General features: G+C 41.1%; 1 protein-coding gene across 2 annotated transcripts in view; it reads right to left on the bottom strand.

Annotated features, from left to right (window-relative positions):
• Positions 1 to 31: 31 nt before the first annotated feature.
• The window catches only part of hacd3 (3-hydroxyacyl-CoA dehydratase 3), a 42,768-nt gene continuing 25,021 nt past the window's right edge, over positions 32 to 17,778 (bottom strand). For both annotated transcript variants that reach the window (XM_060853209.1, XM_060853210.1), the window contains 6 exons: positions 11,898 to 12,008; positions 10,405 to 10,532; positions 10,030 to 10,142; positions 7,245 to 7,351; positions 6,913 to 7,044; positions 32 to 4,865 (listed from right to left, as the gene is read on the bottom strand). In XM_060853209.1, the coding sequence (XP_060709192.1) occupies positions 4,789 to 4,865; positions 6,913 to 7,044; positions 7,245 to 7,351; positions 10,030 to 10,142; positions 10,405 to 10,532; positions 11,898 to 12,008 (668 nt within the window). In that variant the 3' untranslated portion in view covers positions 32 to 4,788. The remainder of the gene's footprint in view (positions 4,866 to 6,912; positions 7,045 to 7,244; positions 7,352 to 10,029; positions 10,143 to 10,404; positions 10,533 to 11,897; positions 12,009 to 17,778) is intronic.

Below are 17,778 nucleotides of genomic sequence, written 5' to 3'. Positions count from 1 at the left end.
TCAGTGAAATTATCATTTTAATGTACAAAACTGATTCATCAGTGCAATTCAAATCATGTTATACAGTAGTAGTTCAATTCAGGTAATTCAATAACTGATTCAAAATACACATTTAAGTTTCATCATGCACCACTGAATATTATTAAAAGGCCAGTTAATAAAACTGAGGCTTATGGAATCGGAGAGTCAGTGTTGGCTTGAATAAAAAGTTGTCTTAAAGACAGTACAGTAAGTTGTAAATGGTCACTTTTTAGACAGGAGGATGACAAACAGCGGTATTGCCAAAGGTCAGGGCTAGGATAAGTTTGTTTTTGTTATGGGTGTTTCTCTAAATATAACTTAAGAGTGTAAAACTGAATTCCATTTCAAACTTTGGTTCTAAATTTGGAGGCATTGGAAATAGGAAGTTGACACCTATCAAATGTAATTAGGTAAAGGTAGGCTAGCACAATGTGCTTGCACAGAATTGGTAGTGATAAACGGTGTTTTCTAAAAAAAAGGCAATACTGATTTACTGGCCAGTTTCTAAAGTGTGTGCATATATCTTTGAAGTTGACAGGATGTACTGAGAGATTGGTTAGTAAAGTGTAAGGGTTTAGTCAGGAAATTTTCAGCAATGTGTGGTGGTCAAAAAAAATGTAGTAGAAATATGCCTATCGTTCTGGGAGTGAAGGAATTCAATTACAAAGGTTAGTTTGGAGAAACTGAGGTAGTTGCCTTACGGTTGGAGATCAATGGAAGATTGACAACTTTAGTTAAGTTACCAAAAAAAACTATACCCTTTTACTTATGATGCAAAGTTTTGGCAAGATTTACAGATGGGATGTGAAGCAGGATTTTTATTTTAAATTGCAGTGAGCAGTAATGACCTGATACTTGCAGCTAATGAAAACTGTGGAAGTTGACAGTCAGTGACTTGTAAAAGGAATCTGATTAGTCCTCAAGGGAAAGAGACACATTAGATAGCACGACAGAGAGCCAGCACAGATTGAATGGACTACGCGGTCTCCTTGTGTAGTTTCCATAAGGAGTCTGACACCCACCATTACTGAAACCTCCGATCACCCAGGATTTTGAAATCAACTCGGTGGTAATCTGTTATTGTCTGTGTATTTTATTGATCAGAATTATTTCTGAAAATCCACTGCAAATGCAAGTCCAGGATTAGCACACATTAGCTCATTGCAGCCAAGAAGTGAAATACTGCAATGTAACTGAAAGTTTTGCTTCCCCCCGATAGCACACAGTAATGACATTCCACAATGCATATCATAAGACATAGGTGCAGAAATTAGGTCATTCGGCCCATCGAGTCTGCTCCACTATTCAACACGGCTGATAAATTTCTCAACTCCATTCTCCTAGTAACTTTTGATCCCCTTGACAATCAAGAATCTATCTCGGTCTTAAACATACTCAATGACCCAAGCCTCCACAGCTTTCTGTGACAATAAATTGCATAGATTCACCACTCTCTGACTGAAGAAGTTTCTCCTTATCTCCGTTCTAAAGGGTCTTCCGTTTAGTCGAAGGCTGTGCCCTCGGGTCCTAGTCTCTCCTGCCAATGGAAACATTTTCCTAACTTCCACTCTGTCCAGGATGGTCAATATTCTGAACGTTTTCATCAGATTCCCTCTCATCCTTCTAAGCTCCATCGAGTATAGACCCAGAGACCTCAAATATTCCTCATATGTTAAACCTTTCATTCCTGGGATCATTCTCTTGAACCTGTTCCAAGGCTAGTACATCCTTCGAGGTATGGGGCGCAAATATCGTACACAATACTCTAAACATGGTTTGACCAGAGCCTTACAGCCTCAGAAGTACGTCCCTGCTTTTATATTCTAGTCTTCTTGAAATAAATGCCAAGACTGTATTTGCCTTCCTAATTACTGACTTAACCTGCAAGTTTACGTTAAGAGCATCCTGAACTAGGACTCCAAGTCCCTTTGCACTTCAGATTTCTGAATTTTCTCCCCATTTAGAAAGTAGCCCATGCCTCTATTCTTCCTACCAAAGTGCATGACCTTTCACCTTCTCATGTTGTACTCCATCTACCACCACTTTGCCTAATCTCTTGGCCTGTCTAAATCCTTCTGCAGCCTCTCTGCCTCCTCAATACTATCCATCTCTCCAGCTATCTCTATCATCTGCAAACTTAGCCAGAATGCCCTCAGTTCCTTCATCTAGATCAGTAATACATAAAAGTGAAAAGTTGTGGTCCCAACATTGACCCTTGCAGAATGTCACCAGCAATCCCAAAACGCGCTAGATGCGGTGACTGAGTAAATTTAAGGAGGATTTACATAGATTTTTAATTGGGTAATGGGTTGAAGGGATATGGAGAAATGGCAGGAAAATGGGGCTGAGGAGCATATTAACCATGATCGAATGGTGAAACAAACCATCGGCCAAATGTCTAATTCTACTATCTTATGAACCAGCTGCCTTCTTGAGAAGGACCCTTTTATCCCCACTCTCTGGTTTCTGGCAGACAGCCAATTCTGTATCCATGCTAGGACCTTGTCTCTAACACCATGGGTTGTTATCTTACTCAGCAGCTTCCTATGTGGCACCTTGTCAAAGGCCTTCTTGAAGTCTAGGTAGATAACATCAATTGATTTTCTATGGTCAAACCTGCACATTACCTCCTCAAAGAATTCAAACAGATTTGTCAGGCACAACCACCCCTTGATGAAATCATGCTGACTTTGTCTTATTTTACTGTACACTTCCAAATATTCAGAAATTCATCCTTCACAATGGACTCCTAAACCTTACCAATGATTGAGGTCAGGCCAATCGACCTGTTATTTCCCTTACTCCCTTTTTAAAGAGGGGTGTTACACTAGTGATTTTCCAGTCCTCCGGCACCCTCCCTGACTCTAGTGATTCCTGGAAGATCACCACTAATACCTCAACTATGTCTTCAGCTATCACCTGCAAAACTGTGGGATGCAAATCATCTGGTCCAGGTGATTTATTCATTTTCAGTTTTTCTAGCATCTTCTCTTTGACGTTAGCCACCACACTCAGCTGATCCCAGACTCTTGAATTTCTGGGATGTTACTCATGTCTTCCACTATGAACACTGATGCAGAGTTCTTGTTCAATTCCTCCACCATTTCCTTTTTCATGTTTAACTAATTCTAGTGTGAAGACAGAAAACTTGATCATATGACAAAACTTTAACTGACGAACAAGGCTACTGATTTTCCAAGATCTTTGAGAAATGGGTGAAATTAGAGGTTGTGATCCTTGACACTTTGGCTAAAACTCTTAAACTTCACATGATTTTCACAGTTTGGCCTATTCATTCATTACAAGCTACAGATCATGTTTGACATCAGAACCTGTTGAAGTTGTCTGGTCATTACAATATTATTGCCAACATAATCTATAAACCAAGAAGTCACCTCAACCAAGGAACTAAAAGTTTTCACCTTCAGTGGTGCAAGATTTACAATTTATAAAAGTGGAACTATAACTTGCTAAGAGGCAACACCTAGACAGACAAAAGATGTTGCAGCTGGATCTCTGTGCATGAAACCTCATTAGATAAAACTTTGATCGCTAGTTTTAATCAATGTTCACAATTTATTCAAATTGCAGTAAGTCCTTTCTAATGATAACAGCAGTTCTTCATCTCTAACCATTCCCCAGTAAAACCTATGCATGCCGATATGCTTTCAAACTTTTCACAAAATGCTACATTCTGATCTAAACTTTTTGATTATGGATCCAAATGCATTGCAATTGTCTAGATTAACAAACAAAATAACAAGGAAGAAAAAAAAAAGCTGATGATTTAAGTGGTGGCAGTGTGAATGACAAGCAAAGATCCAATCTTTCAACTAACTGACTCGACCCAACCCAGCTTTTCTCTTGCAGTTTTTAAATGGTTATCTGTCCCGCCCACTAATTTAAGCCTCCTAACTAATATTAATTCACCAATCCTCATTTTTTTTAGTAGCATGAAATGAACCCTGCATGAAATGGTCTTTGCAAAGTTAATATTCATGAGCATAACTACAAATAGTTCAGTAGCAGAGTAACTGTACCATGGAAATCATCTGCGTCTGTATTGCAATTTCATAATGGAACAGAATCGTCCCTGAACCACCTTGGTCTTATTATAAGGAAACAACATGGCTGTGAAACATGTCCCCTACTGTCATGCTGAATAATACACCATAGGGAGTGGTGGCAAGAATGGAGATTAAATCAGCTAATTTAAAATTAACTTTCCTAATTCATAAAGATTGAGACACAGCAATGTCATCAATCTAATAATGCCCAGTAATGGGTAAGACCTCATTCTTTGCACAGTCATCTTAGACTAATCAAAATTGCATCACAATACAAAACCAATTTTAATTTATAAAATTACTCTGCTGCAATTGGAAAAAATATACTTTTACCAAGGATGCAATATAACTTGTTACAAACCAATGTTTCCTCCACAGAGAATGCACTTCTTTGAACCTACATTTATAAAGGAGAGAAATAAATAGACAAAGTGAAAATTGCCCTTAGCATCAAGGAATGTGTTTGGTTATTGCAAAATGTTTTGCACACTGGCAATAGATCGGAAATGATCAGGTGCAAATGGTGATCGCAAAGGTTGCATCTGGTATGAGGGGGCGGTAGATTACTGAAGGTTTATTGACATTTCTCCATGGCTTTTTTCACCTCCAGTAAAGTACAGTGTGTATAAAGGCAGCAAGTTTACATTTAATTAAAATATTCGAGGTGATGCTCCAGCTCAGAAATACATATGTATCCTTTCTAGCGTAGCTTTCTTTTCTTTGGGTGGAGACGCTTGTTACTTTGTTTGTAGAGATGTCGGAAATTAATGAACAAACCTAGAGAAAAAAAATCTCAGACTCAGATATGTAGTCAGGCCAGGAGGAAGTGAGGACTGCAGATGCTAGAGATCAGAGTAGAGAGTGTGGTGCTGGAAAAGCACAGCAGGACAGGCAGCATCCGAGAAGCAGGAGAATCGACGTTTCGGGCAAAACTCCATCAGGAATGAGACCCTGGCCTGATGAAGGGCTTTTGCCTGAAACGTTGATTCTCCTGCTCCTCGGATGCTGCCTGTCCTGCTGTGATTTTCCAGCAACACACTCTCGAATCTAGTCAGGCCAAACCACTCCGGGAAAACAATTTCGCTACCGAGTCAAAATCCTTCTCGTTTGTGCATTCACTGAAAGACATCAGAATTAATCTCGACATCATTCCAACAAAAACCCATTGGATTAACCAAGGTCTAATGTCATCCAGGACTTCAAACACTCAAATATTTTTGCATCAATCACTCTCAAACACTGATACTTTGTCTCTCTAAAAGTTGAGACCTTTGCTGCATTTTGTTTTCATTTTAATCTGGGCATTGCTGGCTGGATCAACATTCATTTCTCATCCCGAGTTACCCTTGGTGGTGGTGAACAGCCTTGTTGAACTACTCCTTTGGAGCAGAGACACATCTGCTGTCAGGGAGGGATTTCTAGGTTGTTAACCCAGTGTTAATGAAGGAAAGGCGATATTTCCAAATCAGGATAATGAGTGGCTTCGAGGGGAATGTGCTGGTGGTGTTTCCATGGATATACCGCCCTTGTCCTTCGAGATAGAGTGGTCATGGGTCTGGAAGGTATTGCCCAAGCACTCTTGGTGAATGTTGCAGTGCATCTTGCAAATGGTACACATTGCTGCTGAGAGTTGGTGGGAGAGGGATTGCACGTTTGTGGATATAGTGCCAACCAAGTAAACGGTTTTATCCTGGTGGGTATCAAACGTTTGAGCTTTGTTGAAACTGCACTAACCAAGACAAGGCACACTCCTGACTCCCCACACTTTATGGAGTCAGGGGGTGAATTACCCACTGCAAGATTTCTCGCCTCTGACCTGCTCCTGAAGCCATTATATTCATACAGCTAGTCCAATTCAGTTTCTGGTCGTGGTAAACCCAGAATACTGAGGGATTCGGTAAAGGAGCGATTGTTAGATTCTCTCGTGTTGGATATGATTATTACCTATCACTTGTGTGGCACAAATGTTACTTGCCATTCGTGACATTGTCCAGGTATTGCTGGTTTTTGACATGGACTAACCAGTAGCAGAACATTATGGAATCATGAGCGAAGATCTACATTCTGACCATATGATGGAGGGAAGGTCATTGATGAAGCAGCTGAAGATTGCTGGGTTTAGGACACTGCTCTGGGCAACCTCTGCCCTCAAGCTCAGGTGACTGACCTCCATCAACCATAACCCTTTTCCTCTCGGTTAGGTATGACCCCAACCAGCAGCGGTTTTCCCCAATTCCCATTAACTCTAGTTTTACTAAAGGCTCCTTGATGTAAAAGGTCAGTCACTGTCTCCTCATCTTTGGAATTCAGTTTCTTTTTCCATGTTTGACCAGAGGCTGTAATGAGGTCAGGAGCTGATTGATCCTAACAGAACCTAAAATGAGAACATTGCAAAAGATGGGACTAAAGCACTTGCAGCAATCTTCAGCTAGAAGTGCCGAGTGAATGATCCATCTTTGCTTCCTTCAGTGGTCCCCAGCATCACAGTTACCAGTCTTCAGCCAATTCGATTCACTGTGTGGGGCAACCTACAGTACATGGAGTGCACTAGTTCAAGAAAGCAGCTCATCATCACCTTCTCAAGGGCAAGCTAGCCAACAATGCCAATGTCCCAAGAATGAATTAAGAGAAAACTCTAGTGCATTTAGACACACATACACCCCAACTCCCCTTCTTAAATATTGGTCATGACCACATCCTGTTTAAAATTAAACTTCATACATAAGTAACACACTTATACTTTTATGTGAATATATGATTTTAGTTGATAATAAGGAATATTAAGGAGCAATTACATCAGAGTGCTCCAGAGACTGAAACTCACCTAAGAACATAGCAATAAGGTAACCTCGCAGGAAGTAGGAGAAGCTGAATGAGATATTGAATGGGTTGGGCAGCAAGATACTAAATCTTCCTGTTTCATCAAAGTACGGTAAAGACTGAATCACACACACCGCTATGAAGGAGAAGAATGAAACGATTGTAGTTAATACACATGCAGAATTTGAGAAAAGCAACTTCTGCGCTATTTATAGAGAAATTCCAAGATAAACTAACTTCACATTTATCCCAAAGCATGCTATATGTGTGAATTACTATTCAAAGCAATCTCAAAATCCAACAGTGTTGTAAAGTACACAAATTTCATTGATATACCTTCAGCGATGACTCCAAGTGGATAAAGAGGAATCCAAATGGTATATCGGATCCATGTCAGCAGTCTCCACTCTGTGTCTATACAGGACAGCATGTAGTATGGGTATCTATTTCAGTAACGAACAAATGAGTTATGTACATTCCTTTAATGTACTGGATACCATTAGAACAATGGAAAACACAATCAATACGCAATATAGACACATACTATTTCAAAGTGAAACGCAGTTTCTTCAATAAGTGACACATGTCCCATTTTTATTCCACTGTTACCCAGAGGTATGTGAGAAACACTGATCCTTTGACAGTAGCTGAACTTGATAAGCCCTCTTCCTCACTGTGGACTGCAGATACCAAGGGAAGAAATTAAAGATGATGGTGAAGCATCAGTGCTGTCATTTGGGATGGATTAGTGACGGTTGACAGAAACATTATTAGTACAGCGAATCAGCCGTGACTATGCAGTTGGGAGGACTCATCGCTGGGCCAGAAGTCCTGGTTTGAAGTCCCACATGTCCCAGAGGTGTGTCCTAAAATGTCTGACAGGTTGTTTTTCTAGACTTTGCTCTTTGGGATGTGTTACATAGAGTTTATGCAATGAGCGTGTAGTATTTCACCTCTAGGTCCTATTTAAAAAACCAAACCAAGTTAAAATGGGAGGTCAGGGAAGGGGCGGGGGGAGAGATGGGATGCCACCAAGTTATCACAATACACTTCAGCCAAAGGAGGCTGTTCTAAAACACATTTTAATAACTGATTACATTGGGATGCTTACCAGAAATGGCCATGGGCGCTCTGGCTATGACAATAATAATTTGGTTCTGTTCGCCGAGCTGGGAATTTGTGTTGCAGACGTTTCGTCCCCTGTCTAGGTGACATCCTCAGTGCTCAGGAGCCTCCTGTGAAGCGCTTCTGTGATCTTCCCTCTGGCATTTGCAGTGGTTTGAATCTGCCGCTTCCGGTTGTCAGTTCCAGCTGTCCGCTACAGTGGTCGGTATATTGGATTCAGGTCGATGTGCTTGTTAATTGAATCAGTGGATGAGTGCCATGCCATTAGGAGTTCCCTAACTGTTCTCTCTTTGGCTTGTCCTATAATAGTAATGTTGTCCCAGTCAAACTCATGTTGCTTGTCAACTGCGTGTGTGGCTACTAAGGATAGCTGGTCGTGTCGTTTCGTGGCTAGTTTGTGTTCATGGATGCGGAACACCGGTCTTCCTGTTTGTCCTATGTAGTGTTTTGTGCAGTCCTTGCATGGGATTTTGTACACTACATTGGTTTTGCTCATGCTGGGTATCGGGTCCTTTGTCCTGGTGAGTTGTTGTCTGAGAGTGGCTGTTGGTTTGTGTGCTGTTATGAGTCCTAGTGGTCTTTCCACAACACACTGCAGCACACCAGAACTGCAAAAAGAGGAAGAACAACCTCTACAATGTATTCACCAAAAATGGATACCCGCGCAATTTCATCAACAGATGCCTTAGGGAAAGACAACGAAATGAGGACATGCCACAACCCAAAGGACTGGCCACACTCCCATACATCAGGAGCATTTCTGAACTGACAGTCAGACTGCTGCGACCACTAGGACTCATAACAGCACACAAACCAACAGCCACTCTCAGACAACAACTCACCAGGACAAAGGACCTGATACCCAGCATGAGTAAAACCAATGTAGTGTACAAAATCCCATGCATGGACTGCACAAAACACTACATAGGACAAATAGGAAGACAGCTAACGATCCGCATCCATGAACACCAACTAGCCACGAAACGACATGACCAGCTATCCTTAGTAGCCACACACGCAGATGGCAAGTAACATGAGTTTGACTGGGACAACACTACTATTATAGAACAAACCGAGAACAGCCAGGGAATTCCTAGAGGCATGGCACTCATCCACAGATTCAATCAACAAGCACATCAACTTGGACCCAATATACCAGCCACTGCAGCAGACAGCTGGAACTGACAACCGGAAGCTGCAGATTCAAACCACTACAAATGCCGGAGAAAAGATCACAGAAGCGCTTCATAGGAGGTTCCCAAGCACTGAGGATGTCACATAAACAAGGGACGAAACATCTGCAACACAAATTCCCAGCTCGGCAAACAGAACCACAACAACGAGCATCCGAGCTACAAATCTTCACACAAACTTTGAATAATAATTTATACTGGAATTGATTTCATTTTGAAAGGAAGAATATAAAATGACCCAGGAATGGGATTAGAATACAAACTCCAGCAGAATAGTTGGCAGAAGCAAAATGTCTGGCATGACACCCCTGGACTGACCACAATGCTGCCTCACAGCACCAGAGGCCCGGGTTCAATTCCACCCTCCACGTGGAGTCTACACATTCTCCCCGTGTCTACATGGGCTTCCTCTGGGTGACCTGGTTTCCTCCCACAGTCCAAAGGTTAGGTGGATCGGCCATGTGAAATGTGGGGTCAAGGGATGGGATGGGATAGAGTGGGATGCTCTTCAGAGGGTCAGTGTGTACTTGATGGGCTGAATAGCCTCTTTTCATGCTTAGGGATTCTCTGGTTCTTAAAATAAGTCATTGCATGAATTGTAATGACATTTTAATAAAGGCGCTAAATGAATTTTTTCTAGTTTAACTGATCCAACTGAATTAGTGGCCTAAGTTTTGCTCAAAATCCTCTCAGCCTCTCCTAATGTGTGTTTTCTATCAGCATGTCACTGAATGATCTCAGGATCAAGCTCTTTATGCATGATCACACTGAAAACGGAGCTCAAGGAAGAGTGAAATACAAACCGGAACATTTCGATGATGCTCCATAGGTAAAAAACTACGAACACTGCTGCTTTATTCTGCATTTCCACCTGACTTCCAATCACCACAAATAGAATCATATTCCTCCCAATTACCTGTTGAAACAATTATATCCACATCATAAGTGTCAGAAGATCACTGAGAAATAGAAACTGCTGATCCATAGAAAAGTAGTTTGTCTCTTTGGAAGTATATTGTAAACATATTTTTCTAGTTGAGAAGAGAAAATAGAATCCACAAGCAATGACACTGTCTGATGTTAGAAGAACAAACGCCTGGGCAGAAAGGAATGTAACTTGACTTGCCCGGACATTCCTTCCTACTCAAACATGCGTCGGTCTGAGGGTAGTGCTGTACCTGGATCAGTGCTGGCACCAATTCAGTTTTCACCAACTTCAGCAATGGGTTTATAACCTCCAATATAGCAAATAGCTGGCAAACATTCATCACATCACCAACTGCATGGAAAGTATCAAACAAGGAGTCTGCAAAAACAACACAAACACAATCATTAGCAAGGGCATCTGTAAGGACAGTTGTGTTAACTGCAGATTAAACACATATACTGCAGGTTAACCACCAGCCAAGTCCAAGTAAAAATAAATTCAGCCAATCTCATTCCATAGACCAAAGCACAACCTTTCCAGAAGGTTGAGAGGCAGTAGGTGGGATTTGTTTGGGGAGTATAGTGATGCACTTCATTCATGTGCAATGGCAAAAGAGAAAGAGAGTGAGAGAAAGAGTTCAAACATGTGCTATTTGGTACAAAGTCAGCATTGTGGAGTGCTTTCATGTTAGCTGATCCCTTCCATTAAGGACAGATTGATACTGGGTTTTGATGATACAACAGCAGCCAGAAGATGTACTGAATCAAGTGCATCTTTAGAACAGCCAGTCAGGTGATGGGTATTCTGCGATTATCAGCTCATCCTATCTACAAGACTTCAGCCAGGATTCTAATTAATTAAATGCACTACTCAACTTGAAGCATTTAACCCTGGCAACCTTCAAGAGCTGACCCATGAACATTTCCAAATTATCTTGCTTCTAACATTCAGCAATCAAGTTTCATAGATATTTCAACACATTTATAATCTCTCCAACTCTGGTTAAAGATTTGTTCTAATATTTTCTCTGTTAAGTTAGTGAACAAAATGTAAAAATGTGAATAAACATTTGGTAATTGGTTATTTGGATCCTGTGCTGGTACCAGGTGAAGGATAGAGGGATCCTATCTGTTAGAAGAGACTGCCAAGAATTCTATCAAATTTAATAAGTTATAATTTTTTTTTAAAAATCACAATGAGTTGTCTTGGTTCAATCTGCTAACTCAAGCTCATCTCTAAAGAGTCTTTCTGCATTTTCAAGACTCAAGGACTAGGAGCAAGTTCAGAACTCAGCAGGTTTAAGTTCAGCACATTTAAAAACTGTTCCAAAGATGGGTATTCTGATCAACAATAATGAAAACCTTTATTTCCAACCTCCAAGCAGTTGTTCATAGCACTGAGTACAAAAGGATCACTTTGTTCCAGTCAATACAGCGGCTTGAAACAGACGGTCCAGCTGGTTGGAGATTCTGAGAAACTGCATAAATTGTGTAGATTTTGCTTTTGCAAATTTCGTGTTTTGCTTTTAAATAAAAAATTCAAATGTTCAAATCCACATCTAAGTTTATTTGTTATATCAGTCAGGTGGAAAGCTTTGTATAACTATGTCATGGCAGATTTGAATCTGGTACAGAATCTCCAACAAGTAACAGAAAATTCATGACTAACAGGATTTCACAGAGAGAGAGGCAGGCTGCTAACTCGAAATATCACGTTATGTTACAATTGCTTAAAGTCACTCACCTCGACCGAATACAAAGAGTCGAACCGTCATATTAACAAAGATCCATGAAAAACCCAAAAACTGCACCAGGTTGTACATAAATAAGTAACCTTTCTGCATGGTGACATAAGCTGTTGGGCAGGAAATAAAAAGTTAATACAGCTCATATTTCATGTCGTGAATATTTTAATGACCTCAATTAAGAACATTAAATATAAAATGTGCATAAGTGTTAAGGACAAGCTTTCCCAAATATCTAGGTCTACAAAATATGGTCAGGACAAACCAGTCAACGAGAGAGATAATGCTTAAATGGAAGTGGTGTTTCTGCTACTTTCTTGAACCCAGTCTGCAAACTGGTGAGACGACGCTACACCAAGCGGAAAACATGTCTGGTCATGATTGCAACTTAATCACTTTGGACAAATCAGATGCAAGGTTGTGGTCTATTTGTGTACTAGAAGGCAATTTTACAATTTTCATCTAATCCATCAGTTCTACTCCGTCTGTCTCTTTTAGAAGGTTATTGTTTTACTTGGTCCCTGTGAACCTCATATCAATTCCACAGGGTATGCAGCTACCCTGCTCCCTGTACATGAAACTCTGTGTTGCAGACCATTTTGAAATGTTGTTCTAGGGTTATTCACTCTCATGATTTTGTTTCAAGCAAGCAGATCTGCCATTGGAGACATTTGGACCAGTATGTACAGAATTGTAGGCATAAATGTGTATCACCACCAAGATTTAAACGGACAATGACATGGCACATAATACACAATACTGTAATTATGTTAAAAATGTATGAAGCCCAAATGCTCTCACTTCAGATATAATTCCTTGTAACTGCCTGATCCCACTGAAAGAAACTCAAAAAGAGATTTTAAGAATACAGCAAACTTTGTTTTAACTGGCACCGTGTGAGCCAGCACTCTATAAACCAGCAAAACTTATATACCTCAATACCCCGATGTTTATCGTATTGTTGCAATATCTGTGATGTCTGACTTGTAAGGTGAGGGTATGAGTCAGAAGTTTTATTTATGGCAAAACTGCATTATTGTTGAAGTGATTTATGCTGGAAATGAAGTATTACTGTGATGTTTATACGGCCTGCATTACATTTTTATGACGGAGTGTGTTTTTACATTGATTATGCAGACCTTGATCAATTGGCACATCCCTGGTCCCCTAGGTGCCAGTTAGTAAAAGATTTGTTGTAATAGATAACTATTATTTGTGATTTTTTTCACTAAATCTGTGCCATTTTCCTCCATCTCATCAGGATAAGCAAAGTGAAATGTAAGGAGAATGAGCTGGTTACATGTGGTACAAAAAAGCCCTTCATTGACCAGGAAACAATGTCAGGAATATACTTCCTCAGCTTGGAAAGACTAACTAGTTAAAATATACAGAGTTACTTGTAAATTTACTCTGTAAATGATAGTCATAACACAAACACCACTTTTTTAAAGAAATATTTTTAGAGAAAATTTTTCTTTACAAAATTATAAAGTTACAAAGTATGACAATTTAAAATTATAGTGTAACAATAATTACAATGAACTACAACCCTATCTACAAAACAAATCAAACTACACTCGCTACAAATCAATAAATAATGCCACTCAGCGCATTCACACCGAAGCTCTCAACCTTAAGGAGCATTAATTGTTACACCCGTATTCATTCAGGATTCTCCCTCCAAGGACACAAGGTTCATTAAACCTAATCATGGCTAAACAAATGCACTAATTAAAATGGCAGACAAGTCTGCGTCCAGATAATTCTAAAAGGGCTGCCATGTCTTCAAAATGTTCCGTTTTATGGTGCACCATGTTTGTGAGGAAATCCCAAGGGGTGTGTTCCACAATTAACTTACACCACCCAACAGGTCTGGAGGGTTCTCATCCACCCAACTCATCAAAATATTGTTCCTCGCACAGTAAGTGAGAATGTTCAATAGCTTTTTGCCACGTGCGTCTAAGGAAGATAAATTTGGCAAGCCCAAGAGAGACCAGGTGTACCATTGCTTCGGTCCCCAAGATCCCCTCTGTTACTCCTGCCAAAGCGCTCCAGTACTTATGAAGCTTGGGGCATGACCACAGACCATGAGTGACAGCACCTGTGCTTATTTTGCACTTGGGCACATTGGAGATGCTTCACTTTTGAATTTTGCAAGACCATCTGGGGCCAAATGAGCTCCACGAAGAACCTTCAACTGCATGGCACATGTTCTGTTACAGATTGAGATCTTTCTTGCGTTCTCCCAAATGTCCTCCCATATCTGAGGGGAATCTCCACTCCCAACTCTTGCTCCCACCTCACATCGTCGCTCAATGTTGTTTGAGGCACTGCCCTCCAGTAGGTGGTAGAGAGAGTACTAATCGAGAGTGTGCTTGGGGCATGAAGCATTCTCCTCTCTGTGTCAGATCTTTTTTTGATGAAGTCCCTAATCTGAAAGCAATGAGAAAAGATCTCTGCTGGGCAATCCATCCTTGCAGCTGTTTGGGTCAAAGGACATCATGACCCCCCCCTCTCAAAAAAGGTCCCCAAACAGAAGACTCCTCTAGTTGCCTACAGTTTGAATCCAGGGTCCATCATCCCTGGCTGAAATCCCAGCATACCAAGTATAGGGGTAAGAAGGAAGGTTTTAGATAAACTACCCTCACTCTGCCGCATTGCTCTCCATGCTTTGACTATATTAATAATGATTGGATTCTGACAGTATTCCATAACTGTCCTCATCTTATCCATAAACAGACTAGTAAAGAGGCATTTAGCCTGAAGGCCTTGATATCCAGAGTATTGATCTCGGGTCCTCACAAGGACAGAAGGAGCTTAGTTGGTATCTCTTATTATCCGGCAAGTCTACTCCCCTCCGCCCCCCTCGAATCCTTGGGGTACCTGCAATTTGGCAACCTTAATGTGGGACCGCCATGAGGTGACACTGTACAAAAGAAATAAACCAACCAGTGAGTGTCCGCAATGTTTGTCCAGGAAACATCAGAGGGAGCATTTGCATGGGATATAACAGACGAGGAAGGACATTCATTTTGATAAGGGCTATTTGACCTAACCAAAAGATTGGAAGGGCTCCCAGCTTTGAAGGTCTTGTCTAATCTTGTTGAACAAATGAGCAAAGTTACCTTAAGTAATTGATCAAAGGTGGGAGTAACAAAAATACTTAAATGAAGTAAACCCCCTGCAACCATTTGAAGGGGAATTATAATCCACCTTTAAGATCAGCATTCCCTTAAGACCATCCACAGGCATAGCCTCTGACTTTGCATAATTGATCTTATATCCCAAAACAGAGCCAAATAAATTATTACATTGTATTAAATGGGGTACAGAAACTGCCAGGTTTGATAAGAAATGGAGAACATCATCTGCATAAGATTATGTTTTATGTGCCCTTGATCCCACTTCCGGGCCAGCTACGTTCGGGTCCTCACGGATAGCCTCTGCCAGCAGTTCAATCACCAACATAAACAGTCGTGATGAAAGGGGACAACCTTGCCAACCACTCCTACCAAGACTGAAATTACTGGATCTTACACCGTTGGGGAGAACCGTAGCCAGAGGGTTCCAATACAGGATCTCCACTCATCGGATAAAGACCTCATCTAGATCAAACCGTTCCAGAGAATAAAAAAAGATATGGCCACTCCACCTGATAGAATGCGTTTCTGTACCGAAACAGATCACCCAACTTTGAACCAATCACTGCTGACACACTTGGACCATATTCAGTAATTTTCTAAATATTTTGGAGCTCCTTCAGCCCTTTATAAAACATGCCTGATCCTCTCTAACAATATTAGGGCAACATCTTTTCCAATCACAATGCAAGTGTCTTGGATAAAATTTTAAAGCCTGAATTTAACATCAAAGTGGACCTAAACAAAGCACAGTCCTCCAGCGTCTTCCAGGTTCCACAGATTGGCGCAACAGAGGACCGAAGGGCCTGTACTGTGCTGTAATGTTCTTCTGCCTCTCTCAGGCAGGAGGCAGTTGTGACTGAATGAATAGTTGTACATGTCCGACATTGGCCCTGACAGGATATTTATAAATTCTTTATAGAATTCACTCGGGAGACCGTCAGGACAGACGCCTTCCCTTCCCTCTCTGGAGCGGTCTTACTGCCTCCTGTATCTCTGGCACTGTCACTGGGGTGTTAAGAAGGGATGCTTGTTCCAAGGTCAAACCTGGAAGATCCAGGTTCTTAAGAAAAAAAACTCCATCTCGCAGCATTCCGACCAATACAGTTCACAGTAACAATTCCGAAATGCTGCACTGATCCTTTATAGAGTCACACAAGAATCTCAGTGCCTTCTCTAACTGATATAATGGATTGGAGGGCCAGATATGCCAGATATTTGCCTGGCCAATCGCCAGGCTCAAATAGCCTTTGTTTTGCAAAAGAGAGCTCTCTCTTCGCTGTCTGAGTGAGCATGGAGTTCAAAGCAACCCGGAGAGCTGTGACTCACTGCAATTTAAATCACTGATGGCCTATCAAAATACACTCTCTCAGCTGCTTCAAACTACTGCTGCTCTCCCTTCTGGCTAGCCGAATTCGAGATAACTATCCCATGGTGTAGGCCTTAGCAGTCTCCAAGTGTATAGACGGGTTACTAGCAGTACTCGATTTGATCACTAAGAACGCTTTCAACTCACTTGAGAAGTACTCAACAAACTTACTGTCCTTGAGAATATGAATGTTGCCTTGCCCTTAATCTCAAGTTCCAAATACACTGCCGCATGATCAGAAATGGATACGTTTCCAATTTTACAGGACATTACTTAATGCAAAAAAAACCCGAGGGTGCTAGAAAAACGTCGACCCAGTATGACAGTTTGTGTGGATTAGAGGAAAAGGTGAAATCCCTCCCTGTAGGGCGCAGACATGTCCAAACATCCACCAGCCGCAATTCAACGCATAAGTCAACCAATTGCTTGGATTGCGGAGAGGTTTTTGGGAGACCTTTGGTCATTCTATCCACTGTGAGGTCCTTGAAGCGATTAAAATCTTCCCCTATGATAGTGTGTCAAGTTCCAAGGGCAATCAACTTAGCGAGTGAATCAGTCAGGAATCTGAGGGGCTGTGCCCGGTGACAGTAAATGTTTAGGATGCCACACTCTTCACCATGTATTAAAGCTTTAAGAATTACAAACTGCCCATATTCATCTTTAACTTGATCTAATAACTTAAATGGGAGACTCTTCTGGACAAGTATGGCTCTTAGTGTTAATGGGTGAAAAAAAAAACACCCAATCAAATCCACCCTGCTGTAACTTTAGGTGCGCCTTATCATCAAGATGGATTTCTTGCAACAGGACAATACCAACCCTCTCCTTCCTGAGCCTTGAAAGTATTTTTTTTCTCTTGACTGATAAGTGACTCTCCTTAATATTCCAGGTGCACCATTTGAGGAGACACTTAACCATATCCCTCTAAACAATTCGTGAACCCCCGAGAGGAAGAACTCTACTCACAACGAGCCAAGAGTAAATAAACGAAGACTCAAAATTTCTCCTCCCCCCCCCCTCCACTTCACCCATCCCAACTCTACACTGACCTCCATTATCACTGTAAAACAAAAACCAACAACACTTTCTGTAATAGAATAATTAAGAAAACGGAGATGTACACAAGGTAGAGAAGAAAATGGAAAAGAAAAGCGAACCATTATTGTTCATGCTCTTTGGACCATCCAGTCTATTTCTAAGTGTCCAAAAAGTTCTTTGCTTTTTCTGAGCAGGCAAATACATGCACGGACCCTTCAAGATTAAAACGGAGCACTGCCAGGTACCTTATGGAATACTGACTATCCAGATCCTTCAATCACTCCTTCACCTCATCAAAGGACTTCCTCTTGCAGATCACGGCCCCGGAAAGTC

Source organism: Hemiscyllium ocellatum, chromosome 39 (assembly GCF_020745735.1).
Source record: "Hemiscyllium ocellatum isolate sHemOce1 chromosome 39, sHemOce1.pat.X.cur, whole genome shotgun sequence".
In the NCBI taxonomy this organism is placed as follows: domain Eukaryota; kingdom Metazoa; phylum Chordata; class Chondrichthyes; order Orectolobiformes; family Hemiscylliidae; genus Hemiscyllium; species Hemiscyllium ocellatum.
This window is presented reverse-complemented; position numbering and strand designations above follow the sequence as displayed.